The sequence below is a fragment of the Lepus europaeus genome, chromosome 20 (assembly GCF_033115175.1).
Source record: "Lepus europaeus isolate LE1 chromosome 20, mLepTim1.pri, whole genome shotgun sequence".
Lineage (NCBI taxonomy): Eukaryota > Metazoa > Chordata > Mammalia > Lagomorpha > Leporidae > Lepus > Lepus europaeus.
In genome coordinates this window covers 65,004,350-65,028,047 of record NC_084846.1, presented here as the reverse complement: position 1 = coordinate 65,028,047, position 23,698 = coordinate 65,004,350, and the positions used below count along the sequence as shown (strand labels likewise).

At 52.0% G+C, this 23,698-nt stretch overlaps 1 protein-coding gene across 1 annotated transcript in view; it reads right to left on the bottom strand.

Annotated features, from left to right (window-relative positions):
• Positions 1–23,698, bottom strand: part of ABCA13 (ATP binding cassette subfamily A member 13) — a 329,120-nt gene that overhangs the window by 280,490 nt on the left and 24,932 nt on the right. Inside the window, 11 exon segments of the mRNA XM_062178561.1 lie at positions 3,681–3,795; positions 5,981–6,120; positions 7,128–7,312; positions 9,100–9,258; positions 9,459–9,556; positions 10,271–10,398; positions 11,813–12,012; positions 13,233–13,397; positions 16,343–16,476; positions 19,922–20,052; positions 22,592–22,762. Coding sequence (XP_062034545.1) covers positions 3,681–3,795; positions 5,981–6,120; positions 7,128–7,312; positions 9,100–9,258; positions 9,459–9,556; positions 10,271–10,398; positions 11,813–12,012; positions 13,233–13,397; positions 16,343–16,476; positions 19,922–20,052; positions 22,592–22,762 — 1,626 coding nt within the window.

The following is a 23,698-nucleotide window of genomic DNA, read 5'->3' as shown; positions in this document are numbered from 1 at the left end:
TCCAAGATAATAATCACTTATAGCAAAACATAAATTAAACATTTACAAGACAATGTATTCCCCAGCAGAAATTAAACTAATGTGAATACTTGACAGTGTTTTAGAAAAACAATCCATCCAGAGGCCAGCACTGTGGCATAGCGGGTTAACACCCTGGCCTGAAGCGCCAGTATCCCATATGGGCCCCAGTTCGAAACCCAGCTGCTCCACTTTCAATCCAGCTCTCTGCTATGGCCTGGGAAAGTAGTAGGAGATAGCCCAAGTCCTTGGACTCCTGCATCCACGTGGGAGACCTGGAGGAAGCTCCTGGCTTCAGATAGGCGCAGCTCCTGCCGTTGTGGCCAACTGGGGAGTGAATCATTGGATGGAAGACCTCTCTCTCTCTCTCTCTCTCTCTCTCTCTCTCTTTCTGCCTCTCAAATAAATCTTAAAGAAAAAAGAAAACCAGTAGTATTTTTTTAAATATTCATTTATTTGAAAGTCAGAGTTACATAGAGAAAGAAGGAGAGGCAGAGAGAGGACTTCCATCCACTGATCCACTCCCCAACTGGCCGCAATGGCCAGAGCTGTGCTGATCCGAAGCCAGGAGCTTCTTAGAGGTCTCCCACGTGGGTGCAGGGACCCAAGGACATGGGCCATCTTCTACTGCTATCCCAGGCCACAGCAGACAGCCGGGTCAGAGGTGGAGCAGCTGGGACTTGAACCACTGCTCATATGGGATGCCAATACTGCAGGCTGCAGCTTTACCCACTATGCCACAGTGCCAGCCCCCAGTAGTATGTACTTAGCTCGAAACATTCCCCCCCCCCCCGGTGCATTTTCCCATAAATGCTGCTTGGGGTGTCCACATTCCGTCCTGGAGTTTCCAGGATTCAATCCCTAGCCACACTTCCATCCCAGCTTCCTGCTAATGCGCACCATGGAAGGCAGCAGGTGATGGCTCCAGCACTGAGTCCCTTCCACCCATATCAGATTATCCCTAGCTTTGGGGAGAGTCCCTTAAATAAAGTCTTAGGGGCTAATGCTATGGCATAGTAGGTTGGGACACCACCTGCAATGCCAGCATCCCATACAGACACCCGTTCAAATCCTGGCTGCTCCACTTCTGGTCCAGCTCCCTGCTAACGCACCTGGGAAAGCAGCCATGGATGGCCCAAGTGCTTGGAACCCTGCAGCCACATGGGAGACCTGAAAGAAACTCCTGGCTTCAGCTTGGCCCAGTCTCAGTCATTTTGGCCACTAGGGAACTGAACCAGAGGATGGAAAATGTGTGTGTGTGTGTGTGTGTGTGTAAAACTCTGCCATTCAAAAAAAATTTTTAAAGATAAAAATTTTAAAAGAATCTTAAAAAATTATAATTACTTCTGACAATCAAAAATAAAGAGTTCTGAATTATCCCCCCATGGATCCATGTGCACGACTGTTTGGATGCATTTCCTGCTTATGCCAGAAGCATCTTAGGGTTCTGTCCCATATCACATCTCCAGTGTCTGGGGCAATGGGGTAGCCCATACAGCGGGGACCCAGATACTGTGCCTGTAGAATTTATGGAACACTATTGGGAGTCCCCATCCCACAAGGCAATGCCAGCACTCTTAACAGTGCTGTCCATCCTGCTCTAGAAACTACTTCATGTCAAGAATTTTATTGTCCAGCTGACTAAAAAAATGAGTTCTCAGAAGAGCAAGCCAGGTGTCATGACAAGCACAGTCTTGTAGGAGACCTCCCTTGTGGAACTCTTACTAACTGTGATGCAACAAGTCCACTCTCGGAGTCCTTGGGACCCTGTCTGTCTCAGAACTCACAGCACTCAGACCGGACAAAAGTCCACAGCACAGGCATCAGATAAGCATCCTCGGCCGGGTGCAGTGCCCCCACCAACAGTGGCTCCACTGCACTGACTCCCAGGGATGGTCTCACCGTGGGACCAGCAGGCTCCCTTGCAGACACATCTCACTGAATCAGCTGTGATGCCAACCATAAGAGAAGCTTCAATGTTCAGACTTCAGCAGGAGTTTGGACCTTTGCTGACTATTGGTCACTCCACTGCTCCATCCCTTTCTAACGTCTTTAACTCTGGACTCCTGTTGGGAGTCTTGTGTAGGACGGGGCTGTGATAGGCCAAATTCAGGAATGTTGTTTTCCTCTCCGATAGCTGACATCTGACATCTATCTATAGACAGATGGGTAGATAAAACAATGAACTAAATTCTACCTAAGACAGAGAGGGGCTGCTTTGAAACAATTCCAGAGACAATCAAAGTTCGATCAGGAATTCAATAGGAACCTGGAAGCAACCGTGCACGGGGAGAGCAGAACCCAGAGCCGCCTTTATTTGTACTGAGAACGGAGCAGGTTAGGAGTGGCCTGGAAGCCCGAGCAAGGAGTGGAGGAGGCAGTACTGCTGACAGCACTCTGCTGCCTCACAGCTGACAAAGCACTTCACAGCCCAAGCCTGGTTCTCCCCACAACAGCGTTTAGGTGTGCATCAGTGTTGCCATTTTGTGCAAAAAGAAACTTTCTAAATTGTTCAAACTAGCAGGTTCACATTGTTTTCCTGTAGCAGAAACAGGATACAACCCAGGGTTTTCATCTTGAGTTCAGCTTACTTCACACTGACTGTACTAAATGACCAATTTGGTTTCATTCATTAAATCAACATAATTATCTAGCACCTACCATGAAAGACAATGTCGACCACTCTGGGTCCGCGAGTATAAAATTAAGCACATCCTTGGAGCACATACAGACTAGCTGTGTTGTCATCTAGTGCTATAAGTGCCTGGACTTCCAGGAAGTCTGGCCAGAGCAAGGGATTGATTCGCCAGAGGGCTCTGCCACGGTCTTTCCTCTCTGCTCTCTGAACTCCAAACTCTTAGCAGTTTCCCCATGGTGGATGACTCTGGGTCTGGACAAATGTGGAAGAAGGATTCTCAAACTGTGGTGTGCCCAGAACCGCCCACGGGAGTTGATAAACATAGGGAAACCCGAGCCCTACACACAGGGCCAGACTGCGCATGTCTGGAGCAGGGGCGCCATTTGTGTCTTCTGTGAACTTCACAGGCAGGCTTGACCCACTCCCGAGTCTCAGCATCACCATTCTTCAGGCCAATCACGTCCCAGCACAGCCCACAAATAACGAACTGTGCTAAGCTGGATGCAGTATCCACAACCAGACCTAAAAACAACCATCGCAATACCTCTGAAATCCCAGAGCAGGGACTAATCCAGCAGGCTGAGCTCCAACCTCTCTCCCCCAGGCCCCAGAACCACCAGAACCTAACCTCTGACCCAGACTCTAAATAACGAATCCAGGCTCTAAACTGCCGATCTGGACTCTGAGTCACCAATCCAGGAGCTCAGCCACCCGCCCACATCTAGACTAAGCACCCAGATTAGACTATTTCAAAGACAGACTTTGTTTTCAGAGTATCTATTACAAATGATGTTACTATTGAAGGAAAATCTTATTACTATGATTTGCATTTCCTCTCAAAACCCATGGGAACTGGAGTCATACATTCTAGTAAACAAATATTTATTGAGCACCTAATATAAAATACCGCATCAATGTCTAAATCCAGCTCCTAAGTTTTAAAGACTGTACCTCCTATAATTAAGCTTTGCTTATCTGCAGGTGATAGTGAAGTTAAGGCCTGGAGGGTGAGCCTGTAACTTACCTGGATATAGCAGCTACCGGAGACTCGGGAACATTATCCAAAGATGCAACGTCATTATCACGGATGAATCCCCAGTCCATGTTTTCTTCATAACAAGCAGAATCCACAGAGAAAACTACATAAGAAAGCATTTCATACATTGAAGTTAATGCAGGCAGATCTAGCAAAGAAAAAAATACTACAGGAGTTCACCTACTATGTTGAAACCATCAACAAGGAAAATCAGAGCTTTTCCTGCTTTGACGTCTGCTTCCAGCCAAGAGGAAGCAACCAGGACATGGGCCATAACAAGAAGCAAAGTAGAACCTGCACTTATCCCAGCTCTGCCTTAGGAGAACGCCCGGGTCGCAGCAGAGAAAGGAGGTGAGCTGGAGCCCTGTGGGTAGGCAAGAGCCCGACACAAAGCTCAGAGGCTGAGTGACGCTTAGTGCACAGGACAGGGCCCAGAGAGCTCCGCAGGCGAGACCGTCGGCAGCACCTACTGAGAACCAGTCAGCACCTGCATGCGAGGAGACTGCCCGGGATCAGAGGAACAAACACCCAAAGGATTGGGGACGCCAGTGTCCGGCAGACGCGTGGGACCGGGAACTTGCTCCGAGTCCATCAGAAGGGTTGGAACCATTTGTGAATCATGAGTCACTAGGTATGCAGAGGGGTCTGGATTCAGTAGCCAGGACTGCTTACAATCAAACTGAGCACGTGGTCAGTCCTCCGAGACAAACTGACAGCAAAGACCCAGAGTACCAAACCCTTTCAAGTAATTTGCTTCAAGAGTATTTACAAAAAAATAACCAGAGCAAGGGAAAGTTACACTTGGTAACCTTTGGCATCCAAAGTTCAGCAGCATACAAAGGAGGAGGATATCGTTGTAATGACAAGTCAGAACAAAGCCTCAGAACGGGCAGAAATGGTGGACTAGCAGAGAAGTACATCCTCACATAAACGGCTTACACACTCCAGTTAAAAGGAAAAACTTGTCAGGCTGCATGAAACAAGATTCACGGTAGGCTGTGGATATGGAATGCACTTGAAATATGAAGAAGATAAATCACAAATAAAAGGCATACCACCCTAACACGGACTGAAAGAGGCCTTCAAAGAGGATTTCACATGTTAGTGTCGCTATCCTTTCACAATGATAAAGACATCAGTTAAGAAGGTATAACAATTCTAAATGTTTACACACATAACAGAATTTAAAATTGCAAACAAAACCCAACAGAAATACCAGGGGAAATGGACAAATACACAATTGTAGTCAGATATTTCAGTATGTCTCAACACAAAACATCAGTAAGGGTATAGAGGACTTGCGCAATCCTACCAAACAATTGATTTAATGTTTATAGAACATTCTACCCAACTGGAACATAATACCCACACTTCAAGTTCACATGGAATGTTTACCAAGATAGACCACACTAACAGCTATCCTATGAGCCCCTCCCCCGGTGCTCCCTGAGCCATGTCCTAGCTGACAGCTGCTCCAGACGGGGTCCATGGCAACGCTTGGAGTCAGGCCATTGCCAGCAGTCAGCAGCAAGGCACAGACCAGGGGTTAACATCAGGCAGGGGCAGCCCCATGGGCCTGAGCCCTCACCCTGGGGATCCTCACCTACAAGCTCTGACCCTATCTCCAGATAGGCAGTGCCAGAATGGAACTGTACCCCAGGGCACCCTGTCGGTTGCTACAGAGAATTGAAAACACACACAAGATCATGGAAATCACAAGCGTTGAGTGTGAGTAGAGAGGTGGTTTGCTTTGTTCCTACCCAGGGGCATACCTAGCACAGGGTTTTTCCTCTGATCAGAGGCAGGCTGGATGCCACGGTGAGCGAGCAGACTCCACTGCAGGCCACCTGGCCTCTGTGACGAGGGAGGTAGCAGTCTGCCTATGCAATAGGCTTCAAAAACCTCACAGGAAACGAAACTAAAATTTTATCTCAGTGGAAAAAAAAAAGAAATCCATGCAAAGATGGGGTCTTCAAAAAGTTATGAAAAACTGACACATGAATTTCAATTTATTTGCACCAAGATAAACTAACCTTTTAACTACATTTTCTACATACTTAATGAAGTATGCTTGTATGAGTATCACCCCAGCAGATGTGAGTGCTTGGGGACTGTGCCTGACAACTGCTGGGACAACCTGGCCCTGCGGTCCTGATGGAAGAAGTGGAATGCAGTGTCCAACAGAGCTGTGCACGCCCAGAGCTCCCCGCAGAGGTGGGCTCTCACAGAGCCAGGAGCCTCCCTCAAGGGAGATGGCCTCATGTCCCATCGTGAGGACGCTGACTCACCTGACAGCTGGCTCAGGAAACTCTCCCGTGTGCTCACAGATCGAGCCACCTTGCAAGCATCCCTGAGGAGCCCTGGGCAGGCTTTCCAGCGGAGTGTTTGGTCCAGGGACAATTGTGAGTTCTCAGACATGTGACATACCCTGTAGCAGAAGGGTCCAGAGGAAACCAAAGATTAATCGTAGTCTTCTAGGTGACTGCACATTATAATACCGACAAAACCCAAGTGCATGCAAATGTCCACAAAGAAACTGGAGTCACTGAAATACTTCTCTTAATTTTTATGAATTCTCCCACCCTAATCTGAAAAAATGAGCAAATTCCACTTATGGGAATTCATAAAAAGACAATAAAGAAAGGAAAAGCAAAAGAGAAAACATGAAAGAATGCTGAGGCTAAGAATAACATACATTCTAGCAACCAGCGTGGAAGCTGTTACACATACATTTCTCCAAGTCATAAAATAACAAACAGGACAATTCACTAGGGAAGCGCAGCTCCCAACAGAAGACTCCCATTGTGGGTTAACACGAGAATCCTGGGTAGCCAAGACCTTCATCACACGCACGCCTTGGACCAACAAGGTTCCCAGATTTCCAGTGGAAGATTAGGCCAATGGTCACACTTCATAGGAACTGGTTAATAGTTCATAATTTTTAGATTCTTTCTACAGTACCAAGAGGCTAATTAATAAATTTAAGACCTTTCTATTATATAATATCGGGTAGCATCTGCCATCTTGATCTTCCATTTGAGGAGACAGGAGCAGTTAAAACCACCCAATGCCCACTTGTTGAGACATTTCCTTTGGGGCTGGTGCTGTGGTGTAGTGGGTAAAGCTGCTGCCTGTAGCACCAACATCCCATGTAGGCACCAGTTCAAGTCTCTGCTGCTCCACTTCCAATCCAGCTCCTGCTAGTGTGCCTAGGAAAGCATCAGAGGATGACCCAAGTGCTTGGGCCCCTGCACCTACGTGGGAGACCTGGATGAAGCGCCTGGCTTTGGCCTGGTCCAGCTCTGGCTATTGCTGTAATTTGGAGAGTGAACCAGCAGATGGAAGTGCTCGCTCTCCCCCCTCTAACTCTGCCTTTCAAATAAATAAATAAAATACAATTTTAGAAGAGAAGTTTCCCACCCAACGTGCACTTACACGGCAGAGATCAGTTGCTTACAGCCCCCAGGGGAGGCGCCGGCTCCCAGCAGCTGGGAGAGCCGAGCGCAGGAAAGGTTCCCTTCTGACAGCTGCGTCGGGAGTTCCTGCCAGCCCAGGTATCCTCCAGCTGTCGAAACGGGCACGTCTGTCTGCCCAGTGGTGACCCCTTGCAAAATCTGATCCTTCAGGGGGAAAGGAAACATTGCTTTTAATAAAGGAAGTGGTTCAAATACAGGTACGCTTGAGGCAGCCTTTCCCAACCTCACAGAACGAAGGTGGCCCTGAACTGTGTCCAACAGCGTGGTGACCGCCCAGATCACAGGGCTGGACTGGAATCTTTCCCTGTTTTCAAGTTCACAGACCCCAAATAAAGCTAAGACTGACAGTAAAGCAGGACGGGACCCGGGTGCTGCAGTCCCTGCTGTCGGCTTAGCTCCCCAAAGGGCCCCAAAGAGCAGGACCTTCTGAGGGACTCCCTCTAGTAACTCCTCCATAACTCACCTCAGTTGTGAGAGCCCCTCTGGCGCTCCCTCCCACAATTCACCTGGATGGCCTCCGACCCTCAGTAGCCCATGAAGTCAACCGAAGCACGTTGTGCTGGTTCCAGTGCCACCTTTCTGGGCAGAGGTAGCTCCTGCTCTCCCCTCCTTGCGCGTGTTAGGAATCTGTGGACAGCCCTGTCAGAAGTCTGGCTACCCTGCTGAGATACCATGTGCAGAGGCTGTACAGAGAACGCAGACCCGGAGACTCGGGAGCAGGTGAGGGACCAGTGCTCAGTGTCCCAGCTCTGCAGCCGATGCCAGCCCCCACAGCCACGGACTGCAGCTTGAGGGACACTGGCCAGACTGCCTGAAGAACCAGCTGGCCAAGCCCAGCACTCCAAAGTCATGAGGTTGTAAATGTTCCTGTTCTCAGCCCCTGAGCTATGAAGTGCTTTGTCAGTGACATTCAACCTGTCATCAGAACGGCTCTCACATCCACGTGATCACACACAGGCCTGTCACCGCAGCACATCCTGCTAAGTCCCTGCCCTGAGCGAGGCTGGGGAGACTCCAAGGCCCTGGAATGGGCTTTCCCAGCAGCAGAAGGCAGGGGTACAACAGGCAGTGGCGTTTCACACCTGGGTGTCCCTGTCACTTCTCCCTGCTTTGCTGCCGCTCCTGACTTCTCCTTGGGACAGGGTGCACCAGTTTATTTGCAAAGACTTCCAGGTTCTGAGCTCTCTGGCACTGCCCCCTCAGCCAGGACGTGGCTCCTGCTCCTCCCCACCACACACCACAGGCCATAGATGCTGAGGACGCCCCAACTGGATCAATCCACCTGCGTGCTTCTGTCTCTGTTCTCATCACTGTAGCACTGTGTGGATTTTACCAGTTTCGCTATTTCGTTGGTATTCATGGTATTATAGGAAGAAGGTTTAAAAGTGAAATAGGTAATTCTGAGAGGAAACAGTAAGCTACCCACACAATACTATACAATATAATTTCTAATTTTCAGCAAGAAGACCAAGGGCTAAGCTTGACACGACAACATTTCCAAACAAGATGCTCCCCATCCTGAGCAGAGACGCAGGCAGCCCCGTGTCCTGGACAGGAGGACACGAGAACAGTGAAGCCTTGGCCAACAAGAGCCTCCACTATGCTGCATGTGAGTCTTCCTGCCACTTTTCCTTAGCAAATGGGGGACAGGGAACAGGGAACCAAGAGGCCCCAGTGCAGTGACAAAGTCTGGGGTGCTCCAGGGGTGTCCAGCAGGTCTGAACCAGGCGGGGGGACATGGGCCTTCAAAGCAGTGTGGCAGGAGTGATGGCACTTAGAGACAGGGACAATTCAGCAGTCAATTTCTTGACTTGTATACGGGCCTCATCCAAACAGTCCATTCAACAGCGCCTCTGGTGCATTTAACCTTAACAATGAGCCCACCAGTGCCCCGAGAAGTGGGAGGGCAGAGGACTTAGAGCGTCCTGCACAGAGCACAGCTTGTGCTCCACGCTGCTCCCATTGGAGGGGTCGTGACGGCACAGCAGCTCCCGGAGGCCCCAACAGACGCTGGAGGTCCCAGGGTGCTCGGCACCCTTCTCAGACCAGCGTCCCTTTAGGCACAGTGCCGCCGCCTTCTCTGACAGCACCTGAAAGATTAACGAGGGTGAGACGGGCGAACATTAGAGAAGGCCAGGTGTGCTCTCCGCGGGCTCCAGAAGCGAGTGCTGACCACAGTCTGAAAACGCAGCGTGCCACTCACGTGACACAGCAGCAGGGCTGAGCACTGCAGGGGCATCTTCAAGATGCTATGAAAATGGTTTTTATGGAATCCTTTGCTGTAGCTCACCTGCTTCAACTCCCAGAACACATCCTTTTCCAGTTTCAACCGGTCAAGTTCACCCTGCATGGAGTCGTTAACTGATGTCTCCAGGCAAAGGAGGATCTCTGCAGGATTGAGAAAACTGACTTGTTACTGACCTAGGGGAGGCTGCTCCACGCCTTAGCTCCTGCTCCGGGGTGTGCATTAGCAAACATGCACGCTTCTTGTAAGCATGACCCATCATCACAGGTGCGTCCACTTCCTTTGAATGGAAGACCTGCTGTAAGACCAAATAGTCCTTTCTGAAGACCCTGGAGTCAGGCCCTTAGCCCCAGGGAAGCTTCTACAGCTACCTCGGCCCCCACTTCTCCTCCCCTCCCTGGGAAGAGGAAGGGCCTCAGCCCACAGGGGCAAAGGTGCAAACTCTACTTTCTCAGAAGACGGCCGAAGGAACAGCACCCACCACGGCCGACGGGACCCAGAGGGCATCCCAAACCCTAGCAGAACACACTCCCTGCCGGGTGCCAAGAGCAGAGGGACCCCAGCGCCTTCCCAGTCTGAGGGCCGTGGGTGTTGGTGTGAGCGCGGTGCCCCAGTCCCAGACAGCCGCTCGCCCCAGCCACGCTGCGGGCTGGGTCCCCACTGGCACTTCGTGCAGTCAGCCGCGGGCGCTGGGCCTCAGCCCGGAGGCGTCACAGCGGAGCGTAAGCACGCACACAACAGTAGCAGCGCCCATCTCCAGACTTCACAACCTGGCCAGGCAGTTTCAAGTCCGTTTCCAATAAACGTCACACCTGCTCTCAGCGAGTTGGCGTCAAGTGACCAGGGGGCCGCTTTACCTTGGATCAAACCTAGGTCCTGGGCTACCGCGTTCCTGAGAGCACCGTCGAGCGGCAGCTGCCTCTTCCGAGCCGGCCGGGCGGGCAGTGTGTGCAGCAGGCTCTGTAGCTGCTGCAGACGTCGTGACCTGAGTGCAGAAATGAACAAATGAAACGCAACGCGCCACCAGTGGGAGGGAACGCCCAGTCTAAGGGAAGCACCCCCAGCTCTGGGGCTCCACTCCCCAAATGCTATGCCCAGTGCCGGCAGAACCCTAGGACAATTCTGGCTGGATGTGGAGTCCTGTGAATGGGCCTGGAGTAGCAGAGCCAAGTGTTTCCCACACCAACCACGCACTACCAGGCATATCAAGTTTATTAACAATTCTTTCTCCCTGCCCTCTGACGGGCTCACCGGTCCAAGGCATCCTCCTGGCTCCCCACACACCCTCCCAGAGCTCCGTGTCCCTCATGGGAAGGGCACTGCTCCCCCCAGCATCCGTACCGAGGCCCCAGGGCAGCTCTGAAGCCAAAGTTAGGAAACAAGATCCTGTCTCATAACTGAGTTGCAGAAAATGTGAAAGAGCTGGCCATGTTCAGAGCTGCCATTTGCTGCGCAGTCAGGAGAACGCAGCGTGACCCCACTCTCTCTCCACGGTGTTCAGAGAGCCAGAGGTTCTGTTTGCTTGAAATGGAGCCTTCTGAGAGAACAGAGAATCCCATCGTTCTCTTCCAAGAAAAGCCTGAACTGGGAGGGTGAGAGTCACTACTACAGCTCCTCGCGGCTCGGAAGGCAGACCACGCTTGCACAAGAATCGACCACTTAGTGCAGAAACTTTGGTTATCCTCAGAGCAGAAAAACCACGAGTTCCACCTTTTCCACTTTGAAAATACTTCTAGACTTTACATAAAAGCTTCAAACGTGCAATTTTTAAACAAATACAAAAGCAATGCCTTACATGAAAGAATCTCTAAAATGTAGTTTTTCATTTTTTAAACAAATACCAAAGACTTAACACCTAGAATCCAGGAAGCTGACAACTTGTAAAAATCACTCCCCTCAGGCCAGTGCCGTAGCATAGCAGGTAAAGCTGCTGCCGGCATCCCAAATGGGCACCAGTTCACGTCCCGGCTGCTCCACTTCTGCTCCAGCTACCTGCCAATAGCCCAAGAAAGCAGAAGATGCCCCAGGTGTTTGCTCCCCTACAGCCACACAGGAGACCTGGATGGAGCTCTGGGCTCCTGGCTTCAACCTGGCTCAACCCTGGTCTTTGGAGTCATTTGGGGAGTGAACCAGTGCATGGAAGATCTGCCTCTCCATCTCTCTACCTTTCAAATAAGTAGGTCTTGAAAAATAAAAATCACCCCATTACCCAGACACCTGAGCAGGGGTCCAGGCCACCTTGTGTTCTGTCCACAGGGAAAGCTGCGGACTCCCCGTTGCTAACTAGAACGCACTGCCTCACTGTTACACAGATCCTGCTGCTCTCAGAATCGTTCACGCCTTCTGTACACTGTGCCCTCAGAGCCCAGTCAATAGTGAAGCAGAGAAATGGGCCTCACGTCTTAGGTGACGAGCGCTTGTCTTCAGGGCCCTCGGCCACCAGGCTGCCACGCAGCAGGAGCAGCCCGGTGCGCACAGCTTGCACCACCTGCCATGGGCCACTCCCTCCTTCCAGCCGAGCCGCCAGGGCCCCCAGACTGCAGCCGGCCCCAGTGAGCACCTCCTGCAGCACGCCGCCCTGTTGCCACCGGTCAAGCACCTACAGTTTTAGAAAGAAGGCGATTATTCGTAATGATCACAAACTAGAAACAATGGTACTCAGCCAGGAAGTATCAACGGCCCATTCTCGATGACCGGCAGCCACTGATGCACATTGTTGGCAAAATGTCTGCTAACAATGGAATTATTTAATCTCTACTCAGAACTGAGCGATTACAAATACAATAGTGGACACAGGCAGCTTTTTAACTGGCCTCCTAGCTGTCAGAGAAGGCAATGACATAAGTTTCTGAAGAAATGAAATACAATTTAAAACTAAAATGGCACATTGAAGATAGCACACATAATGTATATACTTTAAAATATATAACATCCTTAATGCCCAGGTCCTAAACCTTTCATGATGTGGACTTGTGGATGACGACACTAAAATAATCGGAGTTGTGGCTCATCAACCACATTACACTGGTGTAGACTGCTCACCCCAGATCATACGGGAAGCAGCAGGATGTCTAGGTGTGTGTGCTAATGAAGCCATAATTAATATGCATTGGCATTGCCCAGGTAACACCCGAAATGAAGGGAGTCACCCGAGCGTCTTGACTTTGGTCATTTCAACAAGGTCCGTCTCTTGATCACCTGTAGTGCCAGCAAGGGGACGGTCATGCCTCTGTTTTTCCCAGGTATGTTTAATTCACTGCGTGGGCTTTGGCCTTCATCAGCAACTCATACTGGGGTGAGGTGGGGGGTAAACAGTGAGTTACTGGAGAAGAACCTGAGATGGGGAACATGGGCCCCTAGCCAATAGGAGGCGATTGCCATAGCGGATGGGGGCTCTGCCCAAACACACGAAGTGGGGACCAGGGCTCCCAAGGCCACAGCAGTCTCATCACATGGGCCCTGCCCAGCCCAACAACAGTGAAGCCACGGTCACTCTGTGCACAGTGCCTTTGAGCAAACCCAGAGAACCAGATGCATGGAATGCTTGCAGCAGACGCCCAAGGAGCCCAGGGGAGTCTCTGGCACCAGCAATGGGGCATGGGCCTGGGCTCCTAGGTGCAGGTGTGTGCTCGAGCCTAGGACAGACTTTTGGGTGGGGTGCATGGGGGGCCCACGGAGCTGGGGACGGAGAGCGAGATCGTGACGCCCTTCTCTGGGAAGGACGTGACATCAAAGCACGAACTTGGGAGGAAAGGGGCCGAATCTGGACAAGCTGCAAACTGGCAGGCGCCGGGCCAGGCATCGGGACAGGGGCATCACCTGTCTGTAGACACGCAGCCAGCTGACCGCACGCACGAGGTAGCTTTTGGCTTCTGACCACTGGAGCTGGCAGTCTCCACGGTGGCCCCCTCCTGCAGCTCCGTCCTGGGATGTGCTGGACAGGGCAGAGCACACCAGCCTCTCCAAGGAGCTGGCTGTGAGCATCTGGCAACACAAGGACAGAGATTCAGAAGGAGCACCTCTTCCCTGGAGCATTTCTCACCTAAACATCACACACCGACAGCCAACGTGAATGCTGTCCTGCTGTTCCGACTGGAGACAGCCCAGGTGCTGAGGGGCCACCCAGAACACCTAAGTGACTGACACTGAGGGGAGACCTTGGCATTCAAGGGAGGAGACACTCTGTTTCCTGCATCAACTGTTGAGCAACGGGAACAGCTGTGTCTCCACACCCAAGGCAAGCAGAGGCTAGCAAATGCTGCCCACCAGGACCAGAAGCAAACAGGGACTGGCCCTATGTGGTTGATACTTGGCACCAATAAAACTGCTTTTTTATAAAAGAACTCTTTTCCTAATTATGAACAAGGGAAAGTGGGGCCCTGGGTCAGAAGCAAACGTCTTTCATTTTGCACTGGACATCCACCCAGTTTTCAAACACTCCAGCTGATGTCACATCTGCTCCCTCCATCTGGGGGTCTCTCAGGAATTCCACTTGGGGCTGCTGCCGGCTGTTTGTGTTCCAGCCCCCAGATGGAACACTAACCCCACAGGGATGCTGTTAAGAGGGAATCAGGTCATGAGGCTTTAAACTTCATGAGGAATCAGTGCCCCTACCAAAAAAGACCCGTGGGGCCAGCCCTGTAGCACAGCAAGTAAGCCCACCACTGATGACAGCAGCATCCCACATGGGTGCCAGTTTGAGTCCTGGCTGCTCCACTTCCAATCCAGCTCCCTGCTAATGGTCTGGGAAAAGCAGAAGACGGGTCAAGCGTATGGGCTCCTGCCACCCACATAGGAGACCCAGATGAAGCTCCTGGTCTTGGCCTCACCCAGCACTGGCTATTGAGGCCATCTGGGAATGAACCAGCCAATGGAAAATCTCTCTCCTCCCCTAATCACCTTTCAAATAAGTAAATGAATCTTTATAAAAGGGAGACACCCATGGAGGCTCCCCAGCCCCTCCACTGAGTGGGGCACAGTGAGGAGGCACCAACTCTGAACCCCAAGGAAGACCGTCCGTCACCTGACACTGGATCTGCCCAGGCAGACGCGCAGCCTACAGAACTGGGAGCAGTAGACCTGTGGTTTGGAAGCCAGCCAGACTGGGGGGGTTGTCCAGCAGCCCAGATGGACTAAACAACCAGTGACCAGAAATCATTAGTGCCTCACTTGCTCATTTTGTAGGTTCCTTAGTATCAGATTAAAACCATTCACTTGTGACTCTTAAAGCCACAAAGACTCATGTTAGAAAGCTAAGGCCCGACTCTGCCCAGCCACCCGTGGTTGCCAATACACACATGTGTAGCTGACAGGTTCCCAGGACAGTCTCCATCACAAACAGCCACAGGAGTAAGGGCAGAGACCAGAGAAGGTCACAGGGGCTCCAAAAAGGAGGTGAGGTTGGGTGGCTAAGTTCCTAAGAGGGGACAGAGAGAGGAGGAGCCTAGGACTGGGCTGTGGATGTGTCCACTGGTAAAGTGTGGGAGGAGCTATCCCCAGGGGCACCAGAGTAGTTTGCACACGGCGTAGCCACAAGTACACATGAGATGTGCCATCCTAGTCCATTTTCTATTGCTACTGAAGAACCACCCAAGGCTGGGCAACTTAGAAGGAGGGAAGCGTACTGGACCTACGGTCGTGGAGGCTGGGAAGTCCACGAGCACGGCACCAACTTCTGACGTCATCCTTCTCGCCACCGTGACACTGCAGACAGAGGTGCACCTGCCAGGGCTCGCCTCCTCCTTACAAAGCTCTGAGGCTGCTGTCATGGGCACCCCACCAGGTGACCTTGTCTAGTCCCAATCACTTCCCCAAAGCCCCACCTCCAGACACTACCAACTTATGAATCTGGGCATCGCAATTCCAACACAGGAACTTTGGACCCCACAGTCATACCATCCAGTGCCACCAGGGAGACCGGCTGGTGGGAACTTGGAGAAGGGAGCACAGTCTACTTCGTTAGGAAACGGGGGATGGGTCTGCAGACTTTCATGGCTCAGACCTGACCTAGGGAGCCCCGGCCCTGGAAGTGGGGGCTGGAGGGGGGTCAGTGAAGCCAAGTGACAGGTACGAGCCTCAGGCCTGCACCCTGCACTGAGCAGAGTGCCCACAAATGGGCTGGAGCCACAGAAGGGAGCTGGCAGGCCAAGGGCACCCCCGAGCCTCGACACCAGGAGAACTGGGCTGTGTGTCAGCAGGTCCACCTCTTTACTTCACCAGCTCTGGGAAGGTGAAGTCAATTCCGGTGAGCTCAGCTGGCCTCCATGGCCTACACCTCCTCCTGCTCTCATAACCACCATCTTTTCCCCTGGAAAATCACCCACTTGTGCCCACACACACTCCCACTGGGCCCTGCCAGCTGTGTCTCAGCTTCTCAAACTCCCGCCCTCACCTGAGCCAGTGCCTCCACCTGCTGACCGTTCCCAGGACTAGCAAGAGTCCAGGAGTCTGGATAAAGTACCAAGGAAGAAAGGACCCTTCCATACAGGCCAGAGACCACGGGGCCTGGCCATGTCCAAGAAGCTCAGTTTAGCAGGAGAACTCTCCCATCAGGCTACCCCCTCCCATCGCCACTGCCCACCCTGCCTCAGTCGTATACAGTCATCCCTAGCATCCTTGGGGGACTGGGTCCAAGACCCCCAAACCTGCAGGTGCTCTTGTCCCCAGACGAAGTGGTGCAGAGTTTAGACATAACCTGCGCACATCCTCCTGCATACTCTAAACCAGTCTACAGCATAAATGCTACATAACGAGTTGTTACACTGTGTCGCTAGAAAACAACGGCACAAATACAAGGTGTGTTTCCAAATATTTTGTCCCCGGTTGGTTGAATCCGTGGATGTGGAGCCCACAGGTAAGGGACCAACTGCATGCTAGAGCCACTCCTGTGGGGAGATCCAGTGGGGCGACGAGCAGGCAAGCGTGCATACCTCCCTTAGTTCAGCTGAATAATTCAGGATCTGTTCTGTGTGAAGTTCATCAAACCCGAATCGAGCCTGGAGATCGGACTGAACCTTCTGTGGCTCCCACACGGCACTCCGCAGGGACAGGCGGGACCCGGACCCTGGGATACAAGCAGTTCATGCCGTCAGTCGGTTCAGTACGTTGACGTGTGGAAAGTAATTCAAGAAGCAACGTTATTTTCACCTCTAAAGGAAAAGCAAATGAAAGACAAATACTCTTTGAAAAGCAGACAGAAGCCAGTGCTCAGTGTTGTAGACAGAATGCTGAGTCGCCACAGGCTCCTGGCATAAACAATGCCATAGTTTCCAGAGAGCGATTTGAAAATGTGTTGTGAGAGCTTGGACATTCACATTTATTGAGCCCACTAACCTCACACCTAGAATCTTTCTCAAGAAACTAAATCAGATTTCTGAACCAAAAGTCAGTGTACAAAAGTGGTAGTGCCTTGGTTTTAAACCGATTAACTCCTGAAAATCATCTTAGTTGCTAGCAACAGGGAAAATGATTAATTTATAGTACATTTATTCCACAAAATACAATGGGTTCTTTAAAACCATCTTTCCAAAAACGTTAAGAGTCAGGAAAAGGCTCCCCAAATTGAGATAATCAAGACTTAAAACCAATAAGCTACCAAAATAAGCTACCAGCTAGAGCTGCACACCCAAGATAGTCCTCCCAGGCCAGCATGTGATTAAGCAGCCACTTGTGACAACAGAATCCCACCTCCGGGTGCCAGTGTGAGTGCCGGCTGCTCCACTCCTGGCCCAGCTCCCTGCTAGTGCACCCATGACCGCAGCAGAGAGCGGCCCAAGCATTTGGGCCCCTGAACCCACACAGGAGCCCCGAATGGGGCTCTAGGCCCCTGGCTTCAGCCTGGCCCAGCCCAGGCCATTACAGCCATGTGGGGAGTGAATTAGCATAGGGAAGACATTTCTCTCTCTCTCCCTCTCCCTCTCTCTGGCACTCTGCCTTTCAAATAAACTAAATATTTAAAATAAAAGTTCATTTTGGTACAAAAACATAAAATGTTTCAAAAGAGTAAGAGACAACGTGGATTCTGAAATTCCTGACTAAGCAGCAGAGGACAGAGTGAAAAGCCCAAGGAGCCCCGGCAGCGGTGCTTTGCTGTGCTCAACAATAAGTGTCGATAGGAGCTAACTGAAAATTTTGCTTCTGTACTTAATCGCTTCACTTGCTAATAGAAACTAGTTTAAAAACAAAAGGGCCTCTGATTCCAAGGCCGCCGCCGCCGCCGTCACCCACCAGCTCCCCCACTCCCTGGAAGCAAGGCTGCCGTCGCCCAGAACAGCTTTCACCCTATCCAAGCCGAAGCCCACGAAATATGTTAATCTTGTGGTTTTTGCCTTTAAAAGTTGCTTGTAACTGCAGCTCGGGGCTCCACTCCACCCCTAGTGGCCAGGAGCCCGTTTGCGCAAACGTTAAATAAAATCCTCTTGCTTTTGCATCTACTGGTCTGGAGTTTGGATCTTTGGGCGACCACCCGAGCATGTTGGATTCCCGATGTTGGGGTCCCACATGAGAACACGTGGATGAACTCCCCGAGCACCATGACTAGGAAGTGGCCCCAGGCCCTGGACAACGCTCAGACCTCCCCCTAACCCCACATCTGCTCATAGGCAGGAGCTTTTCTCACAGACAAGAGATGCAAAGACAAGGCTTAGTTGCCACCAGAAGTATGTTTTGTGGTATATTCCTGAGCTCTAACTCACTGGAAAGTTGAAAGAAAATGGCTTATTTTAATTATTCTTAGCAGTAATTGTATTTGTAATTATGAGTAAATCAATTTTTTTAAAAAGATTTACTTATTTAAAAGTCAGAGTTACATAGCGAGAAGGAGAGGAAGAGAGAGATCTTCCATCTGGTTTACTCCCCAGTTGGCCGCGACAGCCAGAGCTGAGCTGATCCGAAGCCAGGAGCTTCTTCCAGGTCTCCCTGCAGGTGCAGGGGCCCAGGTACTTGGGTCACCTTCCACTGCTTTCCCAGGCCATAGCAGAGAGCTGGATTGGAAGAGGGGCAGCTGGAACTGGAACCAGCACCCATACGGGATGCCGGCGCTGCAGGTGGCAGTCTTACCCACTGTGCCGCAGTGCTGGCCCCGTGAGTAAATCAATTATCATAACTTGGATGATGCACAAAATTTTGAGCTTCCACTGTTTGCTAGAAGCGAGGTCTCTGGGAAGATTTCAACGAGGTGCTTGCTGCGTCTCCCCGGCTCTGGGTTTTGTTCTGAGCATAGTAAGAAACAGTAGTTTCTGCTGGAACTAACCCAGTGTGAAGTTCTGTGTCAATGGTCCTGCGACAGAGCACTCAGAGGAGCCCTTCCTCTCTCTGGCTCTCCCTGTGCCAAGTCGCAAACAAGAGGTGCAATATGGGGAGTTGGAGGGCACCATCCGAGACCGCCGCGTGCAGCAGTAATCTGAAGGCAGCCGCTGACACCATCACGGGAGCCCGTCTCACGCTCACACCTCTAGAGCAGGCAGCTGACCAGAGGCTCGACCCCAGGCTCACCCCAGCCTTGCTCGCTCCAATCCACCCCCCATCTCTGCCCCGAGAGTCTCTTTCTACAAGGCAGGTCTGACGCCACCGCTCCCATGCCCATTTGTGCCCTGGCCTGGGCTCCCTGTCCGAGTGGCCTCCTGCCACTTCCTGCAGCTCCCCAGTCACACTGACAGCTCTCAGCAAGCCCAGCCCTTCACACACTCCCGGGAGACACTCCCTGGTCTCTCTGATGAGCTCCAACTTGTCCTGCTTGGGGCTCTTCCTGAGGATGCCACAGCCTACCATGGCCTTTGCTTTTCCTTTATTGACACATGGGTCTCCTTTACCAACTATGACTTCTCCAAAGCAAAACTGTGTTCTTTTCATCTTTTTGTTCTCATGCCTGGGCAGTGTGTGACTCAGAGGAAGCCTTCACTAAGTATTCACACAGTGAGAGAATGAACAAACGGATGGACGGATGGATGGATTAGTGGGTTGGAGAGGGGCTGGGTAGAAGGCTGCTGGATAGATGGACGAATGTGTAACCTCTAATGTCAATGTTCTCTCTGAACTTCACTTAGAGGGAGAGAGAGAAGACAGCAGAGGGAAGTAGCAGGAACGTATCCAGACCACCAGACAATCCAGGAGCAGGGCTGGATGAGCCCATTCAAGGGCCCTTCAAGGACACGTCAAGCTGCCCCCTCCTCCTCACAGGGCTTCAAACATTTCCTGAGGGTAAAGTCAGAACTGCAGAACCAGTGACCAGTCGAACCTCAGAGGACATCCGGTCACGTTAAAAGCCAGTTATTTTTTAGTTAAAAACATCATTTCTGTCAGCAATGACTACAGAATCTCAACAGGGGTAGAATCATATTCACTTTAACTCCTCAATATTCATTCTAACTTTGTTAACCGAATCAATTGATCCTCTTTGGCATGACATTTTAATTAAACCATCTCTTGGATCAGCAGGTGGGAGGTATGTTGTCAGTAAATGTAAATAGCGGAGCACCTGCCATGCAGCGCCAGCCCAAAGGCATCCATACCAGCAAGCGCCGCTCCGTGTCGCTGCAGAGTCGTCAGTGTGGAGATGGTCACGTTCAGGATGGTCCCAGAAACCCAGGAGAAGGTGTGGTTGAGTGGCAGCCCAGCCGAATCTTCCAGGGACGTCAAGAAACTAAAACCAAAACCAAAGAGAAGCAGTAGGAGTTGGCAGTTAGGAAGACTGAGGTCCCATGACTGCATCCCGCTCTGGAAAGATGTGGCTGGATTCCTCACGGCTTTCACAGGACCTTCGCTCCTTGTATGAGGGGCTGAGTGTGAGATGTCTGTCCCTCTCTCAAGAACGTTGGCCACCTTTCCCTCCACCTCTGAGCAGACCACAGGTCTGGGCCGGCCCCACTGTGAAACCATCTCACAACAGCCCAGGTCTCCTGCCCTGTTAGCGGGCCAGCACGGCCAGCCAGGCATGCATGCTACTGTCTCAGAAAAGCAATGGTCACTCAGATTATCTCAACTGGAGGCCACCATGCTATCTCACACTCAGAGGTCAGCCCACTGGAGCTGCCCAGGGCCCTGCCCTCCACCATCTTAACACCCAGGCCTGAAGGTGCCAGAGCTTCAGGGACCAGGAGGAGGAGCCTCTATGGGGCTAATCTTACTTTGTGAGTTCAGAATACACATTTGACCAGAGTGGGAATACGATGTGACCCCCTACATGTTCCCGAAGAATGAGTATAAAGAAAAAGTATGGATCTCAAAGATTTTTAGCACCAAAGTTGACTTATGCTTCATTCCAGTTTTCTGCAAATTTTTGAAGTGCCCTGGGGTATCTACATTTTAGCAACCTGAGGCCGACACAGCCCTGAGCAGTGCTTTCAAACAGGTTCACTTCCCTCGCTGTCACGGGGGAAAATCTCTCCCAGCATCTTCATGTGTTGACATCACAAGATAAGTCATGAAACAAACTGGCACCTCTTGAGAATGCTTCTCTCTTAGAAGGCAAATAACTGCCACACAAGCACAATATGAAAATAAAACGTTGGCTGAAGCTGATGTGGGTCAACAACTCCAACGTCTTCTAATCTCAAAGGCCTCGTTTCGTGAAACAGCCCGATGCTTGCCATCTACAGAGGACAGGCTCCGGGGCTCAGGGAAGAATGCAAAGGAGTCCGCCAACAAAGCCCAGACGCCCAGAGACAGACCAAGGCACACTCTCTCAAAACACGGACCTGTTCCTACAAGGACAGACATCTTCCTACATTCCAGTTTAGGATTTCCTGACCCCTGGATCTGTGCACCAGACCACGAGTTTGTCAAGGATCTGGCCCCGGCCCTACCCTCAGCACCTCTGTCCCTCGAGGGGCTCCGTGCACATGAAGGGGCTTTACAAAGTTCACAGGACATTAACATTATAAAAAAAGATGGAGAACTTCCACAAAGTCTCTGAAGCCCTGGGCATGTAGGCCCTCCTGCAGACACAGCCGACGACACCCACCCTTCCAGTCCCCGCTCCTGTGGCTGCCCCTGGAGCACTCTGGGCCTGGGGGCGCACACTGCAGAGGTAAGGCCTGCCTGGGAGAGAGGGCCTGGGCAAGGGGCCCTGGGCAGGCTTTGGGGTGAGAGGCCACAGGGAGAGGGAGGCTAAGGGCATGGACCCTGTGGACACAACCCTTAGCCCCATGGGCCTCTTCCTGTGCCACAGGCAGGGGCACAGGCTGGAGAGGAGAGGAGAGGAAGAGGCCACCAACATAGCAAGCCTGGGACTTGAGCCCCTCTCGGGCCCACTTGGGGACAATGCTGGTTGCTCTCACCGATGGCAGATGAAATAAACAGCAGTTAATATTGTGAGACTACAAGCCTTTGCTAAGAAAATACCACATTCATACAACGAGTTTGCACCACAAAATTCAGCTGCAAGAACAGCAGTGTGAATTAAACCACAAGAACCCCCTCCCGCCAGGAACCCCCAGGTTCTAATCCATCACCAGTACCGCGTCCACCTCGCCGATGACCAACGGGGTCGGCTGGGCTCAGCAGCTCTGGGTGGCACTTAGAGCACCTGTGGCGTAATTTTTTGCCTAAAATAATCATATCCATGTCACGTTCCTATCAGTGAAAAACAAAGGTCTATCACCGAAATTAGTAAGTAGATTACGGATATGGTGCTTTGCCAACACAGGACGTCATGCAGGCATGACAAGTGGCTCCTCCCGAGCTGCAAGAACCCAGGACGGGAAGGCAGTGACGCTGGGCTGCTCTCTTCAGGGAGGACCCCTGGCAGTGACGCTGGGCTGCTCTCTTCAGGGAGGACCCCTGGCAGTGACGCTGGGCTTCTCTCTTCAGGGAGGACCCCTGGCAGTGACGCTGGGCTGCTCTCTTCAGGGAGGACCCCTGGCAGTGACGCTGGGCTGCTCTCTTCAGGGAGGGCCCCTGGCAGTGACGCTGGGCTGCTCTCTTCAGGGAGGGCCCCTGGCAGTGACGCTGGGCTGCTCTCTTCAGGGAGGACCCCTGTGGAACAACCCAGAAGCACCAGCACACAACAAGCACGTGCACCAAGGACAAGAAAGACGCGGGGCGCAGGTGCTCGGCCACGGGGGCACCTCACAGTGGGGATTCGTTCTAACGGAACAGCTACTCGGGGACGTATTTTCCCATTTAAAATTGAGGAGGAAACACCAACACCCACATGAGCTCCGCTGCGCTTTCTCACTCACCCCCGAACGGCCCGGAGGAAGAGCAGGGCCGGGCTCAGGCCGTCATCCTCCAGTGCCGGCAGGGAGAGCAGGAAGTCCCAGAGGTGAGGCCGCTGCTGCAGGGTTTCCAGCGTGGCTATCAGCTCCTCCGAATCCCGGAGATCCATCTGGTAGGGGAAACACCCGGGAGTCCTCCTTTGGTCGCTTTAATTAAATGAGACAGACAAGACACCGCAGGACGGCAGGAGGCAGGGGCCCTGCTCATAGCAGCTTGGGCTTCACCCAGCCACTGGACAGACAAGATGGGATTCTCCTAGGTTGTTTCGTTGTTTATGCTTTGAAAATATGAGCAGGAGGAGGCGGCGGCACAGGAGGCCCGATTCCGTAATACACTGCACCAGTTTTGCAGCTTTTTGAAGCCACGCCGGCTTCCAGGCTGGATAAGGACGCAGCCCTCTGCTGTTTACAAGTGAGGACTAAGAGAAAACGGTATAACCGAAACGTGAACAGACTGGGAGTGCCGCTGGTGATGTGTCCTGATACCTCGGCTGCACCCAGTCCTCGCTGGCTCACAGCGTAAACCGCCGAACACTCTCCTTCCTCCACGAAAAAAACACGTGGCTCCTCCCCAGCCCAGCCTGCACCACCTCCACAGAGCTGGACTTGGGGCTGCAGTCTGCGAGGCTGGTCCAGAGGAAAGCGAAGCTGCGACTGAAGGGATATCTGCCCACACCTCACGGGACGGAACTGCGGACCAGATCTCTCCTCCCAGGGTTTGGGTAAAGAAGTCAAGAAACCCCTCCTGCTCAGGAGAGGGGGAGGCAGCGTCTCCCCAGGGGCAAGGTCAGGGGAAGAGGGAGTGAACCTCTCCTCACAGTCATGGAGCAGATGCTTTCAAAGCCAGCAAAGTCACAGCCGCTCCCACACCAAGACACTAAAGGAAGCTAGAAGGGACGATGCGGGGCAAACGGAAAAAACGCTGTGCACCCACGTGGTCTGCAGCGGCCAGCACAGAGGACAGCGATCCCGTACGGCTCTGTTCCCTGGTGACACTGTAGCTGCCTTGCGTCACGTAAGCACCTACGCTGTCACCAGGGACTTAGAAAGCTCATGGAAAGTGGAACTCAA